Source organism: Phycodurus eques, chromosome 8 (genome assembly GCF_024500275.1).
Source record: "Phycodurus eques isolate BA_2022a chromosome 8, UOR_Pequ_1.1, whole genome shotgun sequence".
NCBI classification, from domain to species: domain Eukaryota; kingdom Metazoa; phylum Chordata; class Actinopteri; order Syngnathiformes; family Syngnathidae; genus Phycodurus; species Phycodurus eques.
Genome location: NC_084532.1, coordinates 16,198,462 through 16,222,814, shown reverse-complemented (window position 1 = coordinate 16,222,814; position 24,353 = coordinate 16,198,462). Strand labels below are relative to the sequence as shown.

At 40.3% G+C, this 24,353-nt stretch overlaps 2 protein-coding genes across 5 annotated transcripts in view; both read left to right on the top strand.

Annotated features, from left to right (window-relative positions):
- Nucleotides 1–3,430: 3,430 nt before the first annotated feature.
- On the top strand, nucleotides 3,431–17,987 carry LOC133406568 (protein FAM163A-like). Its single transcript, XM_061684251.1, has 5 exons — nucleotides 3,431–3,519; nucleotides 15,799–15,907; nucleotides 15,984–16,007; nucleotides 17,128–17,242; nucleotides 17,512–17,987. The coding sequence occupies exons 4-5, from the start codon at nucleotides 17,150–17,152 to the stop codon at nucleotides 17,908–17,910; spliced, it is 492 nt and encodes a 163-aa protein (XP_061540235.1). The 5' UTR covers nucleotides 3,431–3,519; nucleotides 15,799–15,907; nucleotides 15,984–16,007; nucleotides 17,128–17,149; the 3' UTR covers nucleotides 17,911–17,987.
- A 5,005-nt stretch (nucleotides 17,988–22,992) lies between these two features.
- Nucleotides 22,993–24,353, top strand: part of rabgap1l (RAB GTPase activating protein 1-like) — a 110,023-nt gene continuing 108,662 nt past the window's right edge. For all 4 annotated transcript variants that reach the window (XR_009769002.1, XM_061682938.1, XM_061682937.1 and 1 more), the window contains exon 1: nucleotides 22,993–23,068. The gene's annotated coding sequence lies outside the window, so the exon portion shown is untranslated. The remainder of the gene's footprint in view (nucleotides 23,069–24,353) is intronic.

The following is a 24,353-nucleotide window of genomic DNA, read 5'->3' as shown; positions in this document are numbered from 1 at the left end:
ATTCTGCCTTCTACCATAACAATGAACTTGTTCTTTGATGGTGCCAGTCACTGCTGAGTGCATGTTTCCACCAATTGGTGTGATTATTTTTTCACCTGTGCTGTTTGTTACCTAGCTGGGATCAAAATCTCATCTTTTGATGATGATCTGGATCCAGAATTCAATATTTTTCATGGGCCTCTAATTGAATTGAATTGCTGGAAATTTTATTGTCTATCTAGACCAGTAATGTTTTGTAAAGACACATTGTTTGACACAATTGCACTTGTATTGGACCTTTTTAGGTTGTACATAATGGTGGGTTTCGCCACATAGTGAATCTTTACGGTAGTCAATCTACAGTTGTGCCTTTGCTGCATGGCACGATAGGATTAGTGCAACAAAAGACAGTCAGCTATACATCATATCAGGATTGAACAGACTTGCAGCTCTTCTTATGGAAAGAGGCAAACACGCTGGTCAGTATTGTCAATGTCCACAGAGCCGCCGCAAAGGACTAATTGTCAGTGGTATGCATGGCAACCTTTCAGCATGTATTATATGGATATACAATTTGCAGAATATACAATTGCACATGTAAAGGATGCGGCACAGGGGGAGCACACTCATCCAGCTTTTGTGCTTGAGTGTGAGTTTTGGTACCGGTCACGCCAGCAATGCTGAAAAAAACTGCTCTGCCCACTACGAGTGTAGAAGTTGATACTTGGAGGCTTCCGTTCCAGCCTTTCAACCTGCTGGTTCACTGTGCTCTAATAAGGAGGGTTATGCTTTAGTTCTTATTCATAATCACCCACGAGACTACTTTTTCCTAATTTAAACATTTGATTTTCCATTGGATATAGAAATAATCAATTGTCGGGTGAAACTGTCGCCATCATAAGATCTTTATTAACTGTGTAAGCAAATGAAAATTCAAAAAATACTTTTTAATAGTTTATATACAAGTAGCAGTGTCTCCGGCGTGTCTGCCAAGCAATCAAGTAATCTACATCTTTTCGTTAGCTGCTATATTGTGTCTGTGTGCGACCCATAATTCAGTTGGAAAATTTCAAGGTTTTTTCTGTTTTCAGTTTTTCTTTTCTTGTGCAATTTGAATTGAATACTGTATTTGAAAAACCGGTTAAAACAGGTAGATCCTCATAGAGAAGAGAGCGGTCGTCGGCAAATCCAGATCATGCCCATTAATTGTTACTGTACTTTCAAAATGCCTTGAGTGCGATGAGTTGAAAGTCATGAGCTGGGATGAGCATAATGTTTCGATGATTCAACTCTTTATTATACCTTTTTGTTTAAGGCTCCTGCTCACCCGTAACCCTAATGAGGATAAACGGAATAGAAAATGGATGGATGGATGGATTAATAAAATCCCAGTCCTATTCTCATCTACCCGACTCAGCCTTATTTGGTCAGCCAGGTCCACTATATGTTGAGATCTGTGTGGACTTGCTTATAACAGTAAGTAGATTAAGAGAGCAGTGATTGAGGGCAAATCGATGACTGTCGCTCAATGGACTGTGTTGAGGATGGCTAACTGTGTAGCACGTATCACTGAAATCACGTCGCCTTCTTTGCTTAAGTGATGCACCCTAAACAAAACCATCGCCCCAATGACCTCAAAGTGACCTTGTGTATTCTCGAGACACTCCCATGAAGCTGATTGGTCCATTTACAGTGCAGTATGCACTGACCGACTGATACTGATGAGTGTCACATTGCCTTTATCATCAAAAGGTCACTGATATAGACTCATACCTATAAAAGGCTTTAAAATTGGATAGACCTGCACAATGTTTCATTATATTTATTGTAATTCTTCAATGGGTTAATTTAAATATACACAAATGTATATTTTGTGTTGCCCACCATGCAGAAAACCAGATCCCACCCATGCGTGGAGGAATGTAACAAGAGATGACAGAGTGAAAGAAGCATGGAAGCAGTGCTGCACCTCTTGAGCTGCAGGAGAGCCACGAGGTCAATGGTGTTTCTAGGTGGGGGCCTGTGTGCCCCCTTAACACTGTCCCTGGGCCCCCCTGTGCTCCCTCCCTCCATACAGTTACAATGCCTACTGCAGTAAGATTTGTGTTACATTACGTCAATGTAATGGGCACATCACATACTGACTTGGATCACTTAGTCTTAGTCCCTGGTCAGGCTTTAGAATGCAATGAAAGAATGTACTGAATACAATAAAAAATACAATTTATTAATACAATTAATAAATACCATAACTAAATACAGTGAAGCAATTTACATGGGACAGGGGCATGTTTACCACTGTGTTACATCACCTTCGCTTTTTAACAACACTCAATAAATGTTTGGGAACTGAGGACACTAATTGTTGAAGCTTTGTAGGTGGAATTCAACACAGTCCAAAAAAAACAAACAAGTTTATCAGTTTAAACATGAAATATATTGTCTCTGTAGTGTAGGATTTGCAAATCATTGTATCTTGTTTTTATTTGTTTTACACAAAATCCTGACTTCTTTAGAATATGCGTTTTTACATCTACACAACAAATTGGATAACTAGTTTTTAAATCAGAAGCTAGTAAAAATGATTTGTTCAACTTTTGTTCAATTTATTTTAAAAGGGGCATTGGTAAAAAAAAAAAAAAAAAAAAAAAGATTGCAATATCTCAGTGTTATTAAGAGTGAAGACAATTTGCAATTTTGATATTTTAGCAAGAAACATTAAGTTGACGTCCATGATTTGCTTTCACTCGGCAAATAACATAAAATTATGTCTGATCTGGCCCCCGGGCCTTGAGTTTGACATCTGTGCACCGTGCCATGCAGGCGCACAATTCCAACTTATTCCAACGTACAGTACACTATTGAACCAGTTTCCCCCACCTTCAAATTGTCTTTTATTATGATTTGTACCATACAGTGCTATTTTTCTTGATAAAAAAATGTGAACGAATGAAAATGCACGCAAACACGTACAGGACAGCATGCAACCTGTACATGAAAACGGGAGTCGAGATTTGAACCCCAAAACTTCACAACTATGAGGTGCAAAGTTTTTTTTTCCCCTACTTATTTTCTAATCCTGAATGTTTACTCGTGTGTTTGTGTGTATTAAAATCCCCTCGTTGTTCGAACTAAAATTGTAGTTTAAGCTGCTGCGTCATTAGCGCGTTCGGAGGGCGGCTCCTGCTCTCTCTGCGCCTCCTCCTTCTCAGTCGTCACTTGTGTGATGTTGCAGCGTTGGTTTTGTTCATCGCTTCGGAGCGCGCACAAGTTGAACGTTTCCTTTTCTTCCAGAGCGCGCGCGTAAAAGCTCTTCCTCGCCTTCCTCTTCTCTGTGCGCCGTGACCATGCTCGATTGTTACGCGTCAACTATCCGTGTTTGCTGTGTGCAGCCCCTCTGACCTTTGCAGTCGGCCCATTCGGACGTGATAGCTGCGTGCGGGCTCTGCTTGTTTCGCTGAGGATGCTGCCGCCTTAAAATTGGTCAGCTCCATCGAGATCAGCGCGAGGACAACCGAGCGCTTCATGTAACTAGGTCAGGTACGTAACTGGTGTTATCAAGCTCAGTCACCGATTCATTAATTTTCAAAATAAGTCATGATTTTATAACCCCCCCCCCCCCCCCCCGCAAATGCAGTAATTTGTCATAACATTAGGTACACCTTTGCAATCTAATGAGCTTTGTATTGAAGCTACACCAATTTCTTTGTAAACATAATTCTTAGGTGCTGTAGTATTTATTGACGATGTCAGAGATGTGAGCATTTAACAATATGTTTATTCTGGTGGCACTGCATCATACTGAAAGGTGTTTCTCATATTTGGCTGCCTTATTTGTTTGTAAAGGACCAGAATGTGTGAGATGAGTCAAATGGCAGCACGTGACTTATGGCGAGTCGAGGTGACAACTGCCTCAAAAATACATCCTTGCATAAAATGAATGAATGTATTCAAACATCTTAAGTGGGTTACAGATACATTGATTTTAGTGCGCAGGTTTGTTTTGGATTGGTGTGTTCAGTATTGAAAACAAGCTAGAAAAGAGGAACGTGTTTCAGAAGTGCTGTATAAATTATTGGGGACCCTTCAGAATGGCTGGATTGTTGTTTTTTGCCATGCATCTGCAATATGACTATATATTTGGCTATAAAAAAACTATTGACAAAGTGGGGGTGGGGGTGAGGTCGGTGAGAGCAAGGCCGTTGGAGCACAGACAGCTTCATCTACAAGTATGAAGTAGTTTTACTGCAGCATACCGCTGTATGACACACGTACACACATGAGACATGGGGGCATAAATTAACCCATTTATATCCATTAATTTTACGTACCGCTTATCCTCAGTAGGGTCGCGGGCGTGCTGAAGCCTATTCCAGCTGATTGTTTGCGAGAAGGTGTGCGGGGTACACCCTGAACTGGTCGCCAGCCAATCGCAGATCCTTTATATATGATGCAACCCCAATTCCAATGAAGTTGGGACGTTGTGTTAAACAAATAAAAACAGAATACAATGATTTGCAAAGCTATATTTAATGTTCAAACTGATACACTTGATTGTTTTTAGCAAATAATCATTAACGTAGAATTTTATGGCGACAACACATTCCAAAAACACGGAGCCCCCCTGGTGCCAAGGTATGAGAAAAATAAAATTAATTGATAATCTGTTCCCTCAGTTTAGTAAACTGTACCCTCAGTTTAGTAAACTGTACCCTCAGTTTACTAAACCGTACCCTCAATTTAGTACTGCGTTTAGGAAACACGCAGGCTAATTGTAGCCACTCCTGCTAGTACTGCTATATAATGATCAACCCCCTCGAACTACAGCAATATTGCCTTTCAGTTGAAAAAATGGGATGTAGGATATATCACGACATGAAAATTTATACACAGAATTCACACGAGTAAGAATATAACATACAAATAGAATTTACTTCACTTGACAGATATACGTAGGTATACGGAGCCCCAGACATTTGCTAAACTGATGGAACGGATTACTAAATTGAGGGTACAGATTACTAAATTGAGGGTACAGTTTACTAAACTGAGTGTACGGTTTACTAAACTGAGGGTACGGATTACTAAACTGAGGGTACAGTTTACTAAACTGAGGGAACGGATTACTAAACTGAGGGAACAGATTATCAATGAATTTTATTTTTATCATACCTTGGCACCAGGGGGGCTCCGTACAAAAAAGCTGGGACAGGTGGCAAAAAAGGCTGAGAAAGTTGAGGAATGCTCATCAAACACCTGTTTGGAACATCCCACAGGTGAACAGGCTAATTGGGAACAGGTGGGTGCCATGATTGGGCATAAATGGAGCTTCCCTGAATTGCTCAGTCATTCACAAGCAAAGATGGGGCGAGGTTCACCTCTTTGTGAACAAGTGCGTGAGAAAATAGTCGAACCGTTTAAGGACAATTTAGAGATTTCATCATCTACGGTCCATAATATCATCAAAAGGTTCAGAGAATCTAGAGAAATCGCTGCATGTAAGCTGCAACGCCAAAAACCAACATTGAATGTCCGTGACCTTCGATCCCACAGGCGGCACTGCATCAAAAACCGACATCAATGTGTAAAGGATATCTCCACATGGGCTCAGGAACACTTCATAAAACCAATGTCAGTAAATACAGTTTGGCACTACATCAGTTAAGTGCAACTTGAAAGTCTACTTTGCAAAGCAAAAGCCATTTATCAACAACACCCAGAAACACCACCGGCTTCTCTGGGCTCAAGCTCATCTTAGATGGACTGATGCAAAGTGTTCTGTGGTCCGACGAGTTCTCATTTCAAATTGTTTTTGGAAATTGTGGACGTCGTGTCCTCTGGGCCAAAGAGGAAAAGAACCATCTGGACTGTTATGGACACAAAGTTCAAAAGCCAGCATCTGTGATGGTATGGGGCTGTGTTAGTGGCAATGGCATGGGTAACTTACACATCTGTGAAGGCACCATTAAAGCTGAAAGGTACATACAGGTTTTGGAGAAACATATGCTGCCATCCAAGCAACGTCTTGGATGCTGTCATCCAAGACGTCAGACCTGTCTCTCATTGAAAATGTGTGGCGCATTATGAAGCATTTTATATGACAACGGAGATGTACAGCTGAAGCTGTACATCAAGCAAGAATGGGAAATAATTCCACCTACAAAGCTTCAACAATTAGTGTCCTCAGTTCCCAAACGTTTATTGAATATTGTTAAAAGAAAAGGTGATGTAACACAGTGGTAAACATGACCCTGTCCCAGCTTTTTTTGGAACATGTTGCAGCCATAAAATTAAGTTAATGATTATTTGCTAAAAACAATAAAGTTTATCATTAAATATCATTAAATTAAATATCTGGTCTTTGTAGTGTATTCAATTAAATATAGGTCGAACATGATTTGCAAATCTTTGTATTCTGTTTTTAACACAATGTCCCAACTTCATTGAAACTGGGGTTGTAGTATATTCACACACTTTCACTTCCCATAATGCAAATAAGGAATTCACTAAATTGAATCACAGACATGCAATATCATAGATGAAACAAATGCATTAAATATTTACTTGTTGCCTTTGGGTACAACGTGCGAAACATTTCCTCTGGATCCCCAGTCACGAAATCCACTTACTCTTAACTCCACCACATGAGAATAGAAAAGAAAACAACTTGATACTTGGACATGGAATGGAACCTCTTTTCCCCCAGAGAAGGACTGAAGTTGGTATATAGAAGCTCCTTAACTTTATTTGACTTCATCAGCACTGATCTTGTAATAGCTGTCTTATGCAAGATTTGTTTGAAGCTCAAACAAAAGAGCACTTTTTTATGATGCTAAGTAAGTCGGAGCCTCAGTCCCCTGATTAGCAACATGCTGTGCAACCAATTACACGAGGAAAAAAGGCACAAAGTTATGGAATATAACAGTATCATGTATTTCAACCTGAATTAAACTGTTACAAAAGTATCACAACAACACAACCGTCAAACACACCCAACATTAACAAAAACCCTTACAAATCAATTCTAACATTATTACCTAGCTCACACTACTTGGAAATTATGAAAGTGAACATGCATTCTGTGTGTGTGTGAAAGCTTGCTTTAAGCCAATTGTGCTGAGTCGTGACTGATATTTTCTATTTTACTGTAAAACACTGGTAAATACCAAGAGTATTCTTTTTGTCCCTTTATTGCATCAGTGGAAGGGGAGAAGTTGGATCGAGCATCTTCAAGGGTGCCGCCGATGAGGCCTTCTGATTAGCGAAGCGGCTGTTGGGGAGAGCACATAGATAGCGCCACGTGCCTCGGATAATGGTTCATATGCTATCTGCCTGATGTCTGAAGATAAAAAGCATTATTATTGGATCTCACATCTGTTCTGATAAATTTCCATTACAAGCTGTCATGTATCACCCTAATGGATACATGCGCTTATTTTTGTTTTTTATGCTGAGGGGAAAGGATTGCATCACCAGCTCTTTCTTCACTTGCTCTGTCTTTAATAATTCTATTATTATCAAGCCATCAATTTTCGATACCGATTGTCTTCATTTGGGTCGTGTGCGTGCTGGAGTCTATCCCAGCTGAATCTGGGCGAGAGGCGGGGTACACCCTGAAGTGGTCGCCAATCAATCGCAGGGCACACTTAGACAAACAACCACTCACACTCACATTCACACCTATGGGGAATTTAGAGTCTTTAATGAATCCAACATGTATGTTTTTGGAATATGTGAGGAAGCCAGCATACACGGAGAAAACCCATGCAAGCAAGGGGAAGACCTAAGCTGGGATTCCAACCCAGAACCTCTTGACGATGAGGCAGATATGCTAACAGCTAGATCACCCTGCTGCACATGTTATTGTTTGTTTATTTGTTTATTTATATTATCCAGTGCTATTGAGTTTTGGAGTAACCTTTGTTGGTTTTGCGTTTGAACCTGCACTGTTATTTAACTGTTCGTGCTCTTGTAGCTTCTGATCATTTTAGTGAACCGGCACCTTAGGAAGGGAAAGCGGAGTCACGGTTTGCTAACAAATTTTGAGGGAAAACAAAAATGTGTAGTGAAGTTAGAGATCAGGCCAATAAAAATGCCTTCATAGTTCCAGAACGTGAACATCTTTCCTGAACCGAGATTCCTCTCATGAGTTTGAGCAGTACTGATTTCTTTTCCGCCTGCCTTCTTCCCTGTCACACACAATGTCCACGAAATTGTATGCTAATGAAATAGTGGTAGTGGTACATTACTCCCCCAAAGATAGAAGCTGGACCATTTCATTTCCTTTTTATGAGGCTATGATACTAACCAGCAGAAAGGAGGAACAATAATTACCCAGCGTCCCTGCTGCCAGAGTCACTATTGTGGGTGCATGTGAAGTGATGCAGCACTGCTGCTAAGTGTTGAAGAAACTCTGGTGAAACAATTGCAAACCTCATAAAGCAGCTTGACGCACAGCTGTCTGCAGAATATCACTTACCTTCTTCTGCATATTATGTCCTCACAAGGAGTCTTAATGGAATTGATCATAAATAATAATAATAATAAAATGAGCTACAATCTCTCCAGTTTGAAGCATGAGAAAGATGATGATTACGATAATTTTATCATAACGAAGCTGAACGAGTGCTGTGCGAATTTGAGCTATAATTCTATTCATGCCATTGTGCATTGAACCTACCAATTGCTTGAGGTGCACTTTGCATATGCATATCCCTCACAGCGCAGCCAATGTTTTTTTTATATCTCATAAATATACTATCGCTCCCCACTTCTTCTTTTACTTGGCTTGACACAGCTCTGCTCTCTATTTGTTGCTTTTTTTGGTAATACCTGGTCAGATCCAGAGCGACAACAAATTCATAGAAGAGCTGACTCAGAAGCTGTCAGGCTTGGTGTTGGGAGCCTGAATAGCCGCATCATACTATGAAGTACTCCAATGATAAATCTGGAGTTTATGACATCAGACGAGGCATTAGCTTGAATGGACAAAACAATTTCAAAAAATTACATTTTCTGTTTTAACTTTGCAAGACAGATTTGTTTAAGCACTGCTATTGATCATGTGCTTTTGTCTGTGTATTGGGCCAAGAGGATGATTCTGAGTGGCATTCATTGCCAAAAATGACTTGCAGAAGAATCAGGTAATTTAACTTGATGGATCTTTAGTCGTAAATCTCTTCCCGCGAAACTTTATTTGATAGAACAGCGAGAGAAGGACGCTTGAGCAACATTTTTGTCTTTGCTACACTGTGTGCTTTTAATGTTTCAAAGGTAATTGGAAATGTTTCCAGACTGAATCATTTTATCTTCATTATGTAAAGCTCATGAAGCCTTACATGCATTCTTTTAAAGTTCCCTGACGTGAAAATGCTTCCGAAATCTCCAAGGTACGACACTTACAGTATATATGGAATACAATGTATTGTTCCAGCCATCCATCCATTTTCTGTTCTGAATATCTTCAATCGGATCGCGGATAAGCTAGAGCCTTTGCTAGCTGACGTTATTCATGAGACCGGGTACACACATCGCAGCAATGTATTGGTCATATTATTGATATGGTTTCTTCTCTGAATGTTTCCAATAGGATTGTCAGTATTTCAAAACCATGCAGGCCCACAGTGCAATTATTATAATCAAACAACTTTCCAACAAACATCTATTTGTTACCAGGTTGCTTGGACCAAATTTTAACAAAGGTCCAGATGCATAAGTATAATGGTGTATTTTTCCCTTGCCATTTCCAGATAAGACATTTATGTGTTTGTATGATCATAGTCATATCATAGTCAAATAATCTTGTCAACTGGTAAAAACCTCATCCCATTTGTTTGTCCCAACATTCATCTGCCTGCTCTTTGCATTTATGGCATAATGTAAACATCAGTAAAATACTTCTGGGGCTTAACTTCGCTTCTAACAATAACTGAGTCTACTACATAGTGCTGTTGGAAGACTTTTGATTATTTTGATGGCTTGCAGCCTTTAAAGGATTGTGGAATGATGCCCTTTTTGATGACATCATGCAAATGTATGGAAATTAGCTCACATGTGGTAACTCAAATAACAGGATTACGTTTTCTTTTTTGTGTGTTTCTGTTGAACAGTTCTACATCATAATGAAAAGGGTTTCGAAACACATTTATCTCATTTACCTACTGTACTTAAAGGGGGAAATTATAACAGTTCCGTATGATGTAAAACTATAACGTCAATAATAAACACATTGTTGATTATCTCTCTGGCTTTGTCAATCAAAACTCAAAAATGTCTTTATAAAGAAAACAGCTCTTGCATTGGATCTCATTATTGTTCAAATACTCAAAATGCTCCTCGAGGCGAATTATATAAACAATTTTGAGAAATGTTTCGAAAACACTGTCACATTTAAGGGATATTATCAATGATTCAGTCAATATTAATGAATTAAGTTTAAGCATCCATCCATCCATTTTCTGAACCAGTGTCGCGGGCGTGCTTGAGCCCATCCTAGCTATCTTTGGACGAGATGCGGGGTACAGCCTGAACTGGTTGCCAGCCAATCACAGGGCGCATATAAACAAACAACCATCCGCACTCACATTCACACCTACGGGCAATTTAGAGTTGCCAATTACCCTACCATGCATGTTTTTAGGATGTAGGAGGAAACAAGAGTACCCGGAGAAAACCAACGCAGGCACGGGGAGAACATGCAAACTCCTCACAGGTGAGGTCGGATTTGAACCCGGGTCCTCCGAACTGTGAGGCAGATGTGCTAACCAGTCGTCCACTGTGCCGCTTACATCCAAACTTGATTTTTTTATTTTTATTTCATCCCTTACCAAAATAAGCGTGCAACCACTACAAAGATAACAGTCAGCTGTCAGCTCACATTATCGAAAATCCAATTACCCCCAACATTTATCACATTATTTAATTTGCGTCTGCTGCTGTATTGAGTTTCCTTCCACAGCGTCAACTCATTATCTTCATTTGAATAGTACATGCCAGTTCAGATCTTTTTCTGAGCTGCTGAAAGCTGTGGATGAAATCCGCATTAAATAGCCATAGTACTGAAACTAATTTATGTATGATTTGTTTAAAATGCATTTGAACTGATTTTCCACCGTTAGAGTTTAAAATGCCAAACTCTGTATGAAATTTTAAAGTAGCACTAAGCTGGCCCAGAATATTTCATGTAAATTTGACACACCACTGAGAAGAGTGATGTTAACCAGCCTGCCAAATTTGAATGAATAAAAAAATAAATAAATCGCTACATATATAAAATCAGGTTTCAAAACGTGAATAATAAGGGCCACCTCTCAGATGCTGTGGGCGTGTCAAATGGATGCGCCAAAAGGAATCAAACATACTGAGAGGGTGATAGCTTATACGATGTAAAATCACATTAGGATGCTCATCTTCAAAATTGAATGGTTATTGTGGACGATAATCATAAAAAAAAAGCACACAAGTAAGCTTACCTTCTTTGTTGGTGACATAATGTCACAACCGAACACGGCACCTGACGACAGTGGCACGGTAGGAGGAAGCCCAGGTAGTTAGACAGTCGGCATTGCCCCATTCACGAGTATCAACTTAGCCACGAAGCCATGTTGTCTCGGTTAGCGATAGTTAGCTTGCTAACGTTAAGATGGAGCACCTACGGGCAATTTAGAGTCCTCAATTAATTTGGGATGTGGGAGGAAACCGGAGTATCCGGAGAAAACCCACGTTGGCACGGGGAGAACATGCGAACTCCACACAGGCGAGGCCGGATTTGAACCCGGGTCCTCAGAACGAGGAGGCAGACATGCTAACCAGTCGACTACCGTGCCGCCAAGCTTAAGCTATAGCTCAACAATTCAGCAGTAGATTGTTATAAGTCTCTCATGTTTTCAGCAGGCGGCACGGTGGCCGACTGGTTAGAGCGTCAGACTCACAGTTCTGAGGACCCGGGTTCAATCCCCGGCCCTGACTGTGTGGAGTTTGCATGTTCTCCCCATGCCTGTGTGGGTTTTCTCCGGGCACTCCGGTTTCCTCCCACATCCCCAAAACATGCATAAATTGGAGACTCTAAATTGCCCGTAGGTGTGACTGTGAGTGCGAATGGTTGTCTGTTTGTATGTGCCCTGCGATTGGCTGGGAACCAGTTCAGGGTGTACCCCGCCTCCTGCCTGATGACAGCTGGGATAGGCTCCAGCACGCCCGCGACCCTAGTGGGGAGAAGCGGCTCAGAAAATGGATGGATGGATGTTTTCAGCACTTATCAAACATATTTCATGTATTTGGAAACAAAACACGGATATCTGCTTCGAGCCCCTTTTTTTTTTTTTTTTTTAAACACTAGATTACTACACAGACTTTCAGACATATTGTAATTTGAAGACTAGTGTCGCTGTCACTTCCTCCTGTTGTGTTTGTTCCATCATTGGTTTTAATGTTACTCTTTAAGAGCTGTGTTCAGTGGTTGTAAAACCTTTGGAGCAAACAGAGAAGATCAGACATGGTTTATTTCAAGACACGAGGTTATAATTCAGGGGTGTCAAACTCATTTTTGTCGCGGGCCGCATCGTAGCTATGGTTCCACTCGGAGGGCCGTTATGGCTGCAAACCCATATGAATGTAGGATTGCCTTATATTATTACATATACACAAATTAATGGATAATTAGTTTTGAAATCAGAAGCCAGTAAAAACTACAGTATGAATCAATTTTATTTTAAAAGTGGGGTTGGTAACTTGCTTGCAATATCTCAATATTTTTAAAAGTGATGACAATTTGAAATTTTGGTATTTTAGCAAGAAACACAAAGTCGATGGACACTCTCACGGGCCACATAAAATGATGTGGCGGGCCGGATCTGGCCCCCGGGCCACCAGTTTGACAACTGTTATAATAATATAAAAAAAAATAATAATAATGTTTATTTTGTATTTAGTAATACAGTATGCTTATCAGACCAGTCCAGGGTGTAACCCGCCTCTTGTCCAAAGTCGGCTAAGATACGCTTCAACTCGACCCTAATGTGAACAAGCGATATAGAAAATGAATGGATGGATGCTTCGTGGCTTAACTCTGACCATGTCTTTGCTGGTCATCAAATTTCACCCCAGTGGCTTCAAAAATTAATCTGGCTTTTCCAACTGTGGGTAGAGAACTGAAGGAAGGTTACACAAATTACTTGTCAACCAGGCTGCATAAAAGAACGTAATTGTGGGGTGAGGCATATTTGTTAACTCGTAAGATGAGTGAGTACCACACAAGCTGAATGCTGGCCTGAGTTAATAAAAATAAAATGAAAAATCAATCTCGTAAAAATCTTCCTGACAAGTCAAGGCTTTTCAGATGCTCCTGAAGACTGATGGCCATGAACACTCCATCAGAGGGAGGAATAGGTTAGGGTGGGGGGTTCATTACTCTGACTGACCCCAAAACAGCCAAATTCAGTCACATAACATGAAGTCAGACAATGGTCCAGTACAACAGCAAATACTAACTGGAGTGTGTGCATTTACAATGACATACCACTAGGAAATTGTTCACCAAGTATCCATCCTGCCGGCTGTGTAGCCTCAATCCTAATCATAGATATTAATTATTATTTTCCATCCATCCATCCATCCATATTCTGTAGCACGTGTCCTTATTTGGATGGTGGGTGAGCTGAAGCCCATTTTTAAATGAAGGCATACCTGGAGAAAATCAACAGAGGCAGAGAGAACATGCAGAATCCAGTGTAACTTGGGACTGTCGAGTGTGAGGCAGATGTGCCAACACCTTGCCTACCCCCAATGAATGGGAATTCTTTAAAATGCCAAACGACAGTTCAGTTGGTGGACTGAGCCATTGTTGGTTTTAGTCCATTTTGGTCTCAGTTTTCCATTATAAAAGGCAACTACAAAAAGAGATATTTTATGGCCAAGACCCCTTAATCGGTTACCTTAGTAGTAGCGTACTCATTCTTGTTGAATGTTAAAACATTTTAGCGAGTTCTTAATGAACAGTTAATTGTGCTTTTCTCCATTTAGTTTCACGGAATAATAGAGACATTTCAAATGCTGGAATCACCAAGTCTATGAAGCAGTTGCAGGAAAATTGTTCGTAACATTTTTATCAGAGAAAAACAAATGCACAATGGTCTCTGAAATAGAATTAGGAATTTGGTAAAATGTGTATTGACAAGCACAAAGATTCTAGGAGAAAATCCTTTGACAAATTATATAAAACTGGAGCGTCTTGTTTACAGCAAAAATGAAACCTACAAAAAAACATAACAAAACAAAAACCACTGTAGCCTCCCTACAGTGAAACATGGAGTTTTACTTAAATTAATAATCAGAGGATTCAATTGTATTACACTATTTTTCATTTAATCATCTGTGGAATATTTGTTGGTTATTTTATTCATTTAATGAAATGCAATCACAGCTTTTAAGTGCCAGTAGAACCGTATCGTCTGTTCAGATGGATGTTCAGTGATCGCCTCATTTAACATGAGTGCATGTTTGTAAGTACTTGAATGTCTATGAGTCAAGTGTTTTATCAGCATCCAAGCAACACTGTACGTGGGACTGAGGGCCAGTGTAATCTGGACCCAGCGGTGACTGATCCAGCTGCCTTCTGTTATTTTGCTGAGTTTACATGCGTGTGTGTAAACTGTGCATGTGCCTGCTGGTTCATAGATATTCCTCACCCCAACCCTACAAAATTGCATGCAAACATAAAAACAAATTTAGGTCTCCGAGTAAATTATGAACCAAAGTTCAAAATGCATCCATTAATTCTGACAGGTTGCATGGTGTGTTGGCTCTGAGATTGCAGCCTCTGCAGGAAAGTTCTGATGCAGGATGATGTCGAGGGGGATCTGCTATTTGTTCTCCACAAATAATTGAAGGTAAAAGTGCCATCTGACAGAAACATTAGCCCAGGGCCTGTGGTGTAGCGCTCCAGATCAGGGCATGTGGTAGATGCTTTTTCGCCTCTCAGGGAGTTTGAAGCAGTTTCCTGTTTATTGTGTTTTAAGCGGCAAAGCCACTTCAATAATCCTCAGTTTGAGATTTCTCAAGACCTACTGTGTGTATTGCACATTGTTGTTTTTTTTTTTTTTTTTGTCTTTTATGCCTAATTATTTTTGCATCAATGGAGGATTAGACAACCAACACAGCACTCAAAGCAAATTTACCTGAAATGGAATAGGCTGAACAGTAATGCAAAAAAAGATTTACGTTCAACAGCTTGCATGTAAAAAGGAGAGCTGTTTTTCAAATGATGTGGTGTGCTTTGGATCATCACTGACTCCTGCTCCATTATTTTCTCTTCCCATCAGTAGTCATACCATGATGTCATTTGAAGATGCACTGAATTGAAATAAGTAGAATAGTTGCTGTGATTGTCAGTGGTCAATTGGTGAACCTGTTTGTACACCTCTAGTTGGTGTGTTAGAAAAGTTATATTCTTGTTCTAGATCAAATGGGGAAAACTACAGTACAACATCTTATGAACACATCACAGTGACCAATTTATAAATGTGTATATAATGCATTTGCTGGGAATCTGCTTAGTTACATAGAGATCTTTCATCTGTCTTTTTTTGTCTTGCATCATTATTATTACGTCTTGTTTTTCCTCTCTCCCTTTTCTTTTGTTCCTTCTGGTGGTCCTCCTCCTCCTGCTCTTCCTTTACCAGAGGAATTATATGGTATGGCTCTAAATGGCCAGTTTCTGTCCCTTACTGCCACCTTGTGGAGATTTAGCTGTTAAAATGAGTTTCAAATGAGGTCAATACAGTCTACTAGAAGTGACACTCAAAACATTTGTTCTATCCGCAGAGATGTGCATACAGTATGTTCATCCAGTGGTGGGACCGCATATCACTGACCTCTGATCTGACTTCAGTCAACTGTTAACCTCTCAGTCACCCAGGGACACTCTTCTCATGTAAGTGCATCTAGTTTGACATCTGTCTGTCAGTCTGCCTCTCATTTTAAAAACACTCCTTTGGTTTGTTTTACAGGTGTTAAGCAGAGCTTTCCTAAAAGTGAGTATAATGGCATCATCATCAGTATATCAAAGATCTAAACAAAGCAATAGAATAAGACTTCTCTTCCTGAGGTGGGTCTCTGTGGTGGTCCGTGGATTCTTGGGACTTTGTTGTTACGCGTCACTGCGGCACACAAGAATAATAATATCAGCGAATCAGTACAGAGTAGCTATCCAGGGGTGTCCAAACTTTTCCTCTGAGAGCCGCATACAGATAATTTGAAAGATGCAAGGTCAACTTTGAAGTTCTTCAACATTAATTTTCTAAACATACCGAAGACAATTGCACGGGCCAAGAAGGTCTGATAGTACTCCTTCTTCACCTTGATGGCATCGATTCGATCATCAAACTCTGGCCTAGGGTGTCCTGGTGCCAAGTGAATACGTGGACACCCTTATGTCCGCACATGGTGTTTGTTATGGGCAATCCATGACAAGCACAGAAATCCAATAAGAGAAGAACACTCAGGTTCTGGTCAGGGGGGGGGCGTTCTTCGGTACATGATTAAATAATAAATAAACAGGATATTATGCTATATATAGATTCAGCCATCCATCCATTTTCAATATTTCTTGTCCTCATTAGGGTCATGGGTGAGCTGGAGCATATGCCAGCTGATTTTAGATGAGAGGCGTGGTACACCATCGACTGGTCACCAGCCAATAACAGGGCACATATAGACAAACCCATTGACAATTTCGGGTCTTCAGTTAACCTCCTCCATCCATCCATTTTCTGAGCCGCTTCTCCTCACTAGGGTCACGGGCGTGCTGGAGCCTATCCCAGCTGTCATCGGGCAGGAGGCGGGGTACACACTGAACTGGTTGCCAGCCAATCGCAGGGCACTTCAGTTAACCTAAAATACGTTTTTGAAATGTGGGAAGAAGCCAACGTACTCTGAGAAAACCTGCTGAAACAAACAGAAATATTACATATAAACAGCGTATAGGCTATTGAGAGCAGTCATTGGGAGTCTTGACAGCAGCAGAAAAGATTGATTGTGAGATTATGACATCAAAGCGCTTGCATGTACAGTACTAAGACTTCATACAATTAGCATGTGTGATTTCACGATGCCTTGTAAACTTGATGTTGTCGTTTCTTGTGCCTTTGTCAGAGTTTAATGGAGAGCTGGTCGGATGACAGCTGGAACTGTTGTCATAACTGGAGGAATACTGGCCACAGTGATACTTCTGTGTATCATAGCTGTGCTCTGTTACTGTAGACTCCAGGTACACTTCCCTTTTTCATGTTTGAATGTTATTGTATGCCAGTACAACACTTGCCACAACAATAAGTGCATTAGCACACAAGAGCTCAGTAGTGTACTTAACGTTAGGCAAACACAAATTACTCTTAAATATTTTTTTAGTGTCATCTTGAGACTGATGGTTGAAATGCATGTCGATGAACACAGTTACAATATGAATGTTTCAGAATTCTTAATCCATCTTTTAAGTTTTTGTGCTTTTATATGTTAAAATATATTATTTCTGTTCAGTACTACTGCTGCAAGAAGAATGGTTCTGACAGTGGCTCCAACTCTCTGCAACACTTTGACTGCAACACCTGCAATGTCTCTGGCCTGGATGGGACCATCGGCATCCCGGTGTCACTTTCGCCCCCAGAGCGACCCACATCCCGCAAAGCCAAGAAAGCCACAGCGGGGCGTCGCCACTACTGCCCCACCTGCTCCCCGTATGACTCCCCCTTCTTCAGCCGTACCGCTGATGAGATGCGCAACGGAGGCGAGCGCATCACTTACATGCCCACACACTACGAGAACCAGGCGCTGGCCATGCCGCTTCCCGCCGTGGAGGGGTCCCTGCTGAGGGAGGCTCCTTGGAGCAGAGCACCTGATTTCTACACCAACACACAAGCCATCAGCACAGAGGTGTGACACTGCAACTAGAAGTGGTGAACATAAAGCAGTTTTAGGAGGTGTTTGGACACTTTATTATATTCACAGTTCTAATTTACAACCCCAATTCCAATGAAGTTGGGACGTTGTGTTAAACATAAATAAAAACAGAATACAATGATTTGCAAATCACGTTCAACCTATATTTAATTGAATATACTACAAAGACAAGATATTTATTGTTCAAACTGATAAGATTTATTGTTTTGAGCAAATCATCATTAACTTAGAATTTTATGGTTGCAACACGTTCCAAAAAAGCTGGGACAGGTGGCAAAAAAGACTGAGAGTTGAGGAATGCTCATCAAACACCTGTTTGGAACATCCCACAGGTGAACAGGCTAATTGGGAACAGGTGGGTGCCATGATTGGGTATAAAAGGATCTTCCCTGAATTGCTCAGTCATTCACAAGCAAAGATGGGGCGAGGTTCACCTCTTTATGAACAGGTGCGTGAGAAAATAGTCGAACAGTTTAAGGACAATGTTCCTCAACGTACAATTGCAAGGAATTTAGGGATTTCATCATCTACGGTCCATAATATCATGAAAAGGTTCAGAGAATCTGGAGAAATCACTTCATGTAAGCGGCAAGCCCGAAAACCAACATTGAATGCCGGTGACGTTCGATCCCTCAGGCGGCACTGCATCAAAAACCGACATCAATGTGTAAAGGATATCACCACATGGGCTCAAGAACACCTCAGAAAACCAATTTCAGTAAATCCAGTTTGGCGCTACATCCGTAAGTGCAACTTGAAACACTACTATGCAAAGCAAAAGCCATTTATCAACAACACCCAGAAACACCGCCGGCTTCTCTGGGCCGAGCTCATCTAAAATGGACTGACGCAAAGTGGAAAAGTGTTCTGTGGTCCGACGAGTCCACATTTTAAATTGTTTTTGGAACTTGTGGACGTCGTGTCCTCCGGGCCAAAGAGGAAAAGAACCATCTGGACTGTTATGGACGCAAAGTTCAAAAGCCAGCATCTGTGATGGTATGGGGCTGTGTTAGTGCCAATGGCATGGATAACTTACACATCTGTGAAGGCACCATTAATGCTGAAAGGTACATACAGGTTTGGAGAAACATATGCTGCCATCCAAGCAACGTTTTTTTTCATGGACGCCCCTGCTTATTTAATCAAGACAATGCCAAACCAAATTCTGCACGTGTTACAACAGCGTGGCTTTGTCGTAAAAGAGTGCGGGTACTTGACTGCCTGCAGTCCAGACCTGTCTCCCATTGAAAATGTGTGGCGCATTATGAAGCGTAAAATATGACAACGGAGACCCCGGACTGTTGAACAGCTGAAGCTGTACATCAAGCAAGAATGGGAACGAATTCCACCTACAATGCTTCAACAATTAGTGTCCTCAGTTCCCAAACATTAATTGAATGTTGTTAAAAGAAAAGGTGATTTAACACAGCGGTAAACATGACCCTGTCCCAGCTTTTTTGGAACGTCTTGCAGACATAAAATTCTAAGTTAATGATTATTTGCTAAAAACAATAAAGGTTATCAGTTTGAACATTAAATATCTTGTCTTTGCAGTGTACTCAATTAAATATAGGTTGAACATGATTTGCAAATCATTGTATTCTGTTTTTATTTATGTTTTACACAATGTCCCAACTTCAGTTGGAATTGGGGTCGTAGTTGACCCTTTTTTTTTGGTTACTACACTGTAATTTGATTGTTAATTGACTTTAATGACTGAGGGCTAACTGACTATCAAAATATACTGATAAAGTAGTGTTTACATATTTGCCCAAAACAAAAATGTCATCTGTTAAATAATGAAGTGTGAGGCAGTTGTGTCATCCTACCTACAAAGTTCTGAATCTTATCAGTGCATGCTCAAGTTTACAGGAGATTCCATTTCTATGCAAGCTGTTTTAGAATTCAATTTCAATCTAAGTTCAATAAATGTTACTTTATTGTGTAACCTTACTGACAGATCATGAATATAGTGAGGTACAGTTGATCGATGTAGATATACTTGTAAGCAAATACGAGTGAATCACAGGTCGTTTAAGTTCCCGTGGTTTGCTTGGTCCCTTACTGAGCTTCCACTTTGTGTCGTCGTCTGCGTTTTAAAGACGCACTAAGTATCTTTATTAGGCTTTACATGATCAGGATTTTTGGCGCCGATCACCGATCAAGTTTAAAAAAACGATAACCGATCACTGATCCGATCACAAGATGGAGCAATGTGTCCATTTACATGACTTGTTCATTTATTGTATATACTTGCGTACTGTATACTTAGTATCTTCAAGTATCCTCTAGCATTGTAGACAAAAGTTAAATATCAGTGACCTCTAGGGGACATTCAAGAATTGGCCCCTGACATAAGTTTAAGTCAAATCAACAGTACAACGTGACAGAAATAATGTAATTAACTAACTTACTGTAATTACCTTGCTTTATTGCAATTAAATTACTTTAACAAATACTGTTAATGACACGCTTACTCTAACCTTCTCACTGTCCCAGCTATATGGACGGGTGTTGTCCAGAGTTTGCACTCGTTTGGGTTTTCTTCCATCCCCCCCAACCCCCCCACGCTGCGTTGCTTGAACGCGGCATCCTCCTCCTTGTGTACATTCTTCAGGTGCCCGATCAAATTTGTTGTGTTGAAGCATTTAGATGACGTTCCCCACGACATACTTCAGTTGTGCACAGACTACAAATAACTTCCGTGTTGTCTGTCTGAGACACCGCAAAATAGTCAAGATACCAACGACGTGTTTTTTCACCGACAAGATGGAAATTTTTTTTTATTGGCCATCAGATAGTTACAGTACTACGCCACAAGACACGTGACGAGGCTAAAAAAATAAACTAGCTTTTGGATTCATACGCGACGGCGAGGCGGAGTAAATGCCTTTTGCAGAGCCGGTCGATGACGTCATTGATCGGATCGCCGTATTATGACATCAAAGCCGATCGGCCGATCAGCATAAAATGCTAATTATCGGCCGATACCGATCAAGCCCATCAGGTCGGTGTGAAGTCTAATCTTTATCATTTTTTTTTTTTTTTTTTTTGACAATATACACGTGGAGGCAGCAACCACATTAGACTACATACCAGAAAAAACTGCAATGCTCTCTACTTTATTACTGTCTGGTGTGCTTTTTCTGCTGGATGTGGCAGGATACTGAACACTTGCAAGTCTTTACACACAAGTTTTACACACAAAGATGGGACTCATTTGCGTTTTGCATGAACATGCGCTTCATGTTACACGCATTTGTCTGTTTGTTTAGATGAGGAGGGTAATTCACTATTTGTTCTCGTTTACTATTACTTTCATGTTGAATCATCAGTATCAACACAGCACTGTTGTTTCTCTTCACATTGTGAGAACATCAACTTTTTAGATGCAGTATGCTACAAGTCATCTTTGTTTGTGATCAACAATGTTTTCTGTGATAGTCCTGAGTATAAAATTCTTACTACATTTTTTTTTCTCAGAATCTACAACCTTTTCCATTCTTTTCAGCATAAAATTACACCATTGATAGCAGCAACTAAGGGCAAATACGTGTACAGGACACTGAAGGTATTACTCAAACCAATGTGAAATGTGTCATGTGTTTATAAAAGTCAATACAAAATGTCAGGACAAAACGCTTTGTTACAAAGAATATTATTATCATTTCATTACTTACTGTATTACCTACTAAACAAGTTCAGAAGCTACTAGTTAAACAGAACAAAAAACTATTTTGAAATGTTGATAAAGAAATTTACATAGAATCAGAATCATCTTTATTTGCCAAGTATGTCCAAAAAACATACAAGGAATTTGTCTCCGGTAGTTGGAGCCGCCCTAGTATGACAACAGACAGTCAATTGACAGAGAACACTTTTGAGACCTAAAGACATTGAGAAAAACAGTCACTGGGCAATAAAAGGTTAATAATTATCTGGTAATTCCGGAATTTTTTTATTTTTTTTTGACAATTGTGCAAAAGATGCAGAGTCCTCTAACAGCAGTTCGAATGACTAATATTGCAATAGTCCGGTGCAATGATTATTGTGCAAAGGTTGCCGAGACTTCAAGGAGTGTATGCAGTTTAAAGTGACGAGTACCGCGATCATCTGGCACAATGTTGATTGTGCAAATGTTGCAGATACTCCTCAGTCAGTGTACAAATGGAGATATATATGATCAGTAATATTTTACAGTGACACATTTTGACAAAGAAAGATTTGTAATTGCTTGGAATAGATGTGTGTAATTATAATAAAACCCACATAAATCTACTGTTCTGATGAGTCGTCTGACCTCCAAAAACAGTTGTTGAGAATTACTTTGGTTTGAATACATATGTATACACTAGAAATATAAAAATAAAAAATAGAAATATGTGAACAAGGTACACAGTACCCGGAAATCAGGCAAGGCCGGATTTGTACTGTGAGGCAGATGTGCTAACCAGTCGCCCAACGTAATAATAAACATCAGAATAATTTAAAAAATTATAAATAAATAAGGTGGCACGTTGACCGACTGGTTAGAGAGAGCGTCTGCCTTACAGTTCTGAGGACCAGGGTTCAATCCCTGACCCCGCCTGTGTGGAGTTTGCATGTTCGCCCCGTGCCTGCGTGGGTTTTCTCCGGGCACTCCAGTTTCCTTCCATATCCCAAAAACATGCGTGGTAGGTTGATTGAACTCTAAATTGCCCGTAGGTGTGAATGTGAGTGCGAATGGTTGTTTGTTTCTTTGTGCCCTGCGATTGGCCGGTTCAGTGTGTACCCCGCCATCCGCCCGAAGATAACTGGGATAGGCTCCCGCAGCCTGCAACCCTAGTGAGGGTACGCAGTAAAGAAAATGGATGGATGTCTCAATGTTAAAAAGAGAATGTCCTATTTTTTGACTAATAAAATAATTTATTTTGCATGTTTTAAATTTTACATAAACTTTTTTTATCTCAACTTGCCGCCGACTTGATAACTGAAGGAGTGCGCATGCGTGGCAGCACTTGCGTTCCATACAACCGGAAAGCGTGCAATTGAAGCATCGAGTGATGCGTCCTGTTAGGTCATACGATCTTCGCTGAATATAGACGATCTTCGCTGAACTCTTGACAGCAAGCAGCCAACTCCTCATCGCTTCAAGCAAGTAAGTTGACAGCTTGTTTGTAAACAAATGTGCTCATTTCAGTGAGTCTGTGACGTGTTGACACATAAGACATTTTGAATTATTTTTTATCCGCATTTCCCCCCCCCTCATCGAGGACGGTTTGGGTGTTGTGTGTTGTCGCCCCTCCAAATAAGGAGCCAATGTTTTGGACTTCGAGCTGGTTGGCTTTAGCTTCGACGTTAGCTTGGTCGTAAGCTAGCATCTCTTATAGCCTGGCACTGGTTGGAACTTCCTGATTAGCTTGCCTGCAACTCACCTGTCCTGACATATCATGTAGCTGCACATCTGCATGGCTTCAGCTTTTAAAAGCATCCGACACTCTCGTGTTGAGGAAAATCTATAATAGATAAGTGAGCTTGACGCTCGCTAATTTTGCATTGCCTGTATTGTTGCCTTGCGGACCCCGATCTTATGTTTGAGCTGTACTGAATGCACTTTATTTCCGAGTTTAGTTACATTTTCTAATTGTGTTGCTGATGCAAGAAGTTCGGTCAAGGTGAGCAGACAAAAAGAAAGCTGGGATAACACAATACTGGTTAATTTGGCAGAGACCTTTGTTCTAAATGAGAAATTTAGAACAAAAATTCTAACTGCATGTACTACACGTCTCCTTCATCAGATGAGGCTAAGCCAACTGGTGAAGGAATTTAGTTTATTTTACAATTTCGTTTTATTCAAATGCACAACTTGTTAAAATTGTGAAATCACATTGATGACAATACTAAGTCACACTTTAAAATGATGAAAAAAAATGGACACGGGCTTTTCCTGACTTAAATTCATCTTATTTGCTTACCTACGCGGTATCTGCTTGGGTTTGTTGTATTGTATGTGGTTTTGCTTCAGTTCCCAATACAGCTTGTCACAACAATGTTTTCCATTTACTGTATGTTGGTTCTAACCATTCGTCTTCTGTAAACAGAGAAGGCATACACTCACCAGTCATTTTCTAATATACACCAGGATGTAAGAGATGTATATTAAAAAAAAAATCTGCCTTTACAAAGCCAATATGAACTCTTTAGATTGTCACTGTCAGAGGATTACTAATGGATTTTGCCAAGAAGCTAAATGTCTGCTGTTTGTTTGTTAGTCAGCAGGGTTTTACAGAAACACTTTGTAACCAATGTCCACAAAACACACGGGTACAAGAAGAATCCATTACATCTGGTTACAGGTCTCGATGAATGAGGTGATTTATTAACAGTTTCGAGAAATATTTTAACATTCTAAACTATCATAGCTCACATCTCATAAGTGCAAA

What these genes read in the sequence shown, in the direction of transcription:
- LOC133406568 (XM_061684251.1), top strand. Translation starts at nt 17,150, where the DNA reads ATGACAGCTGGAACTGTTGTCATAACTGGAGGAATACTGGCCACAGTG. An exon ending in TCTGTTACTGTAGACTCCAG is followed by an intron (nt 17,243 to 17,511) that starts GTACACTTCCCT and finishes ATTTCTGTTCAG; the next exon opens with TACTACTGCTGCAAGAAGAA.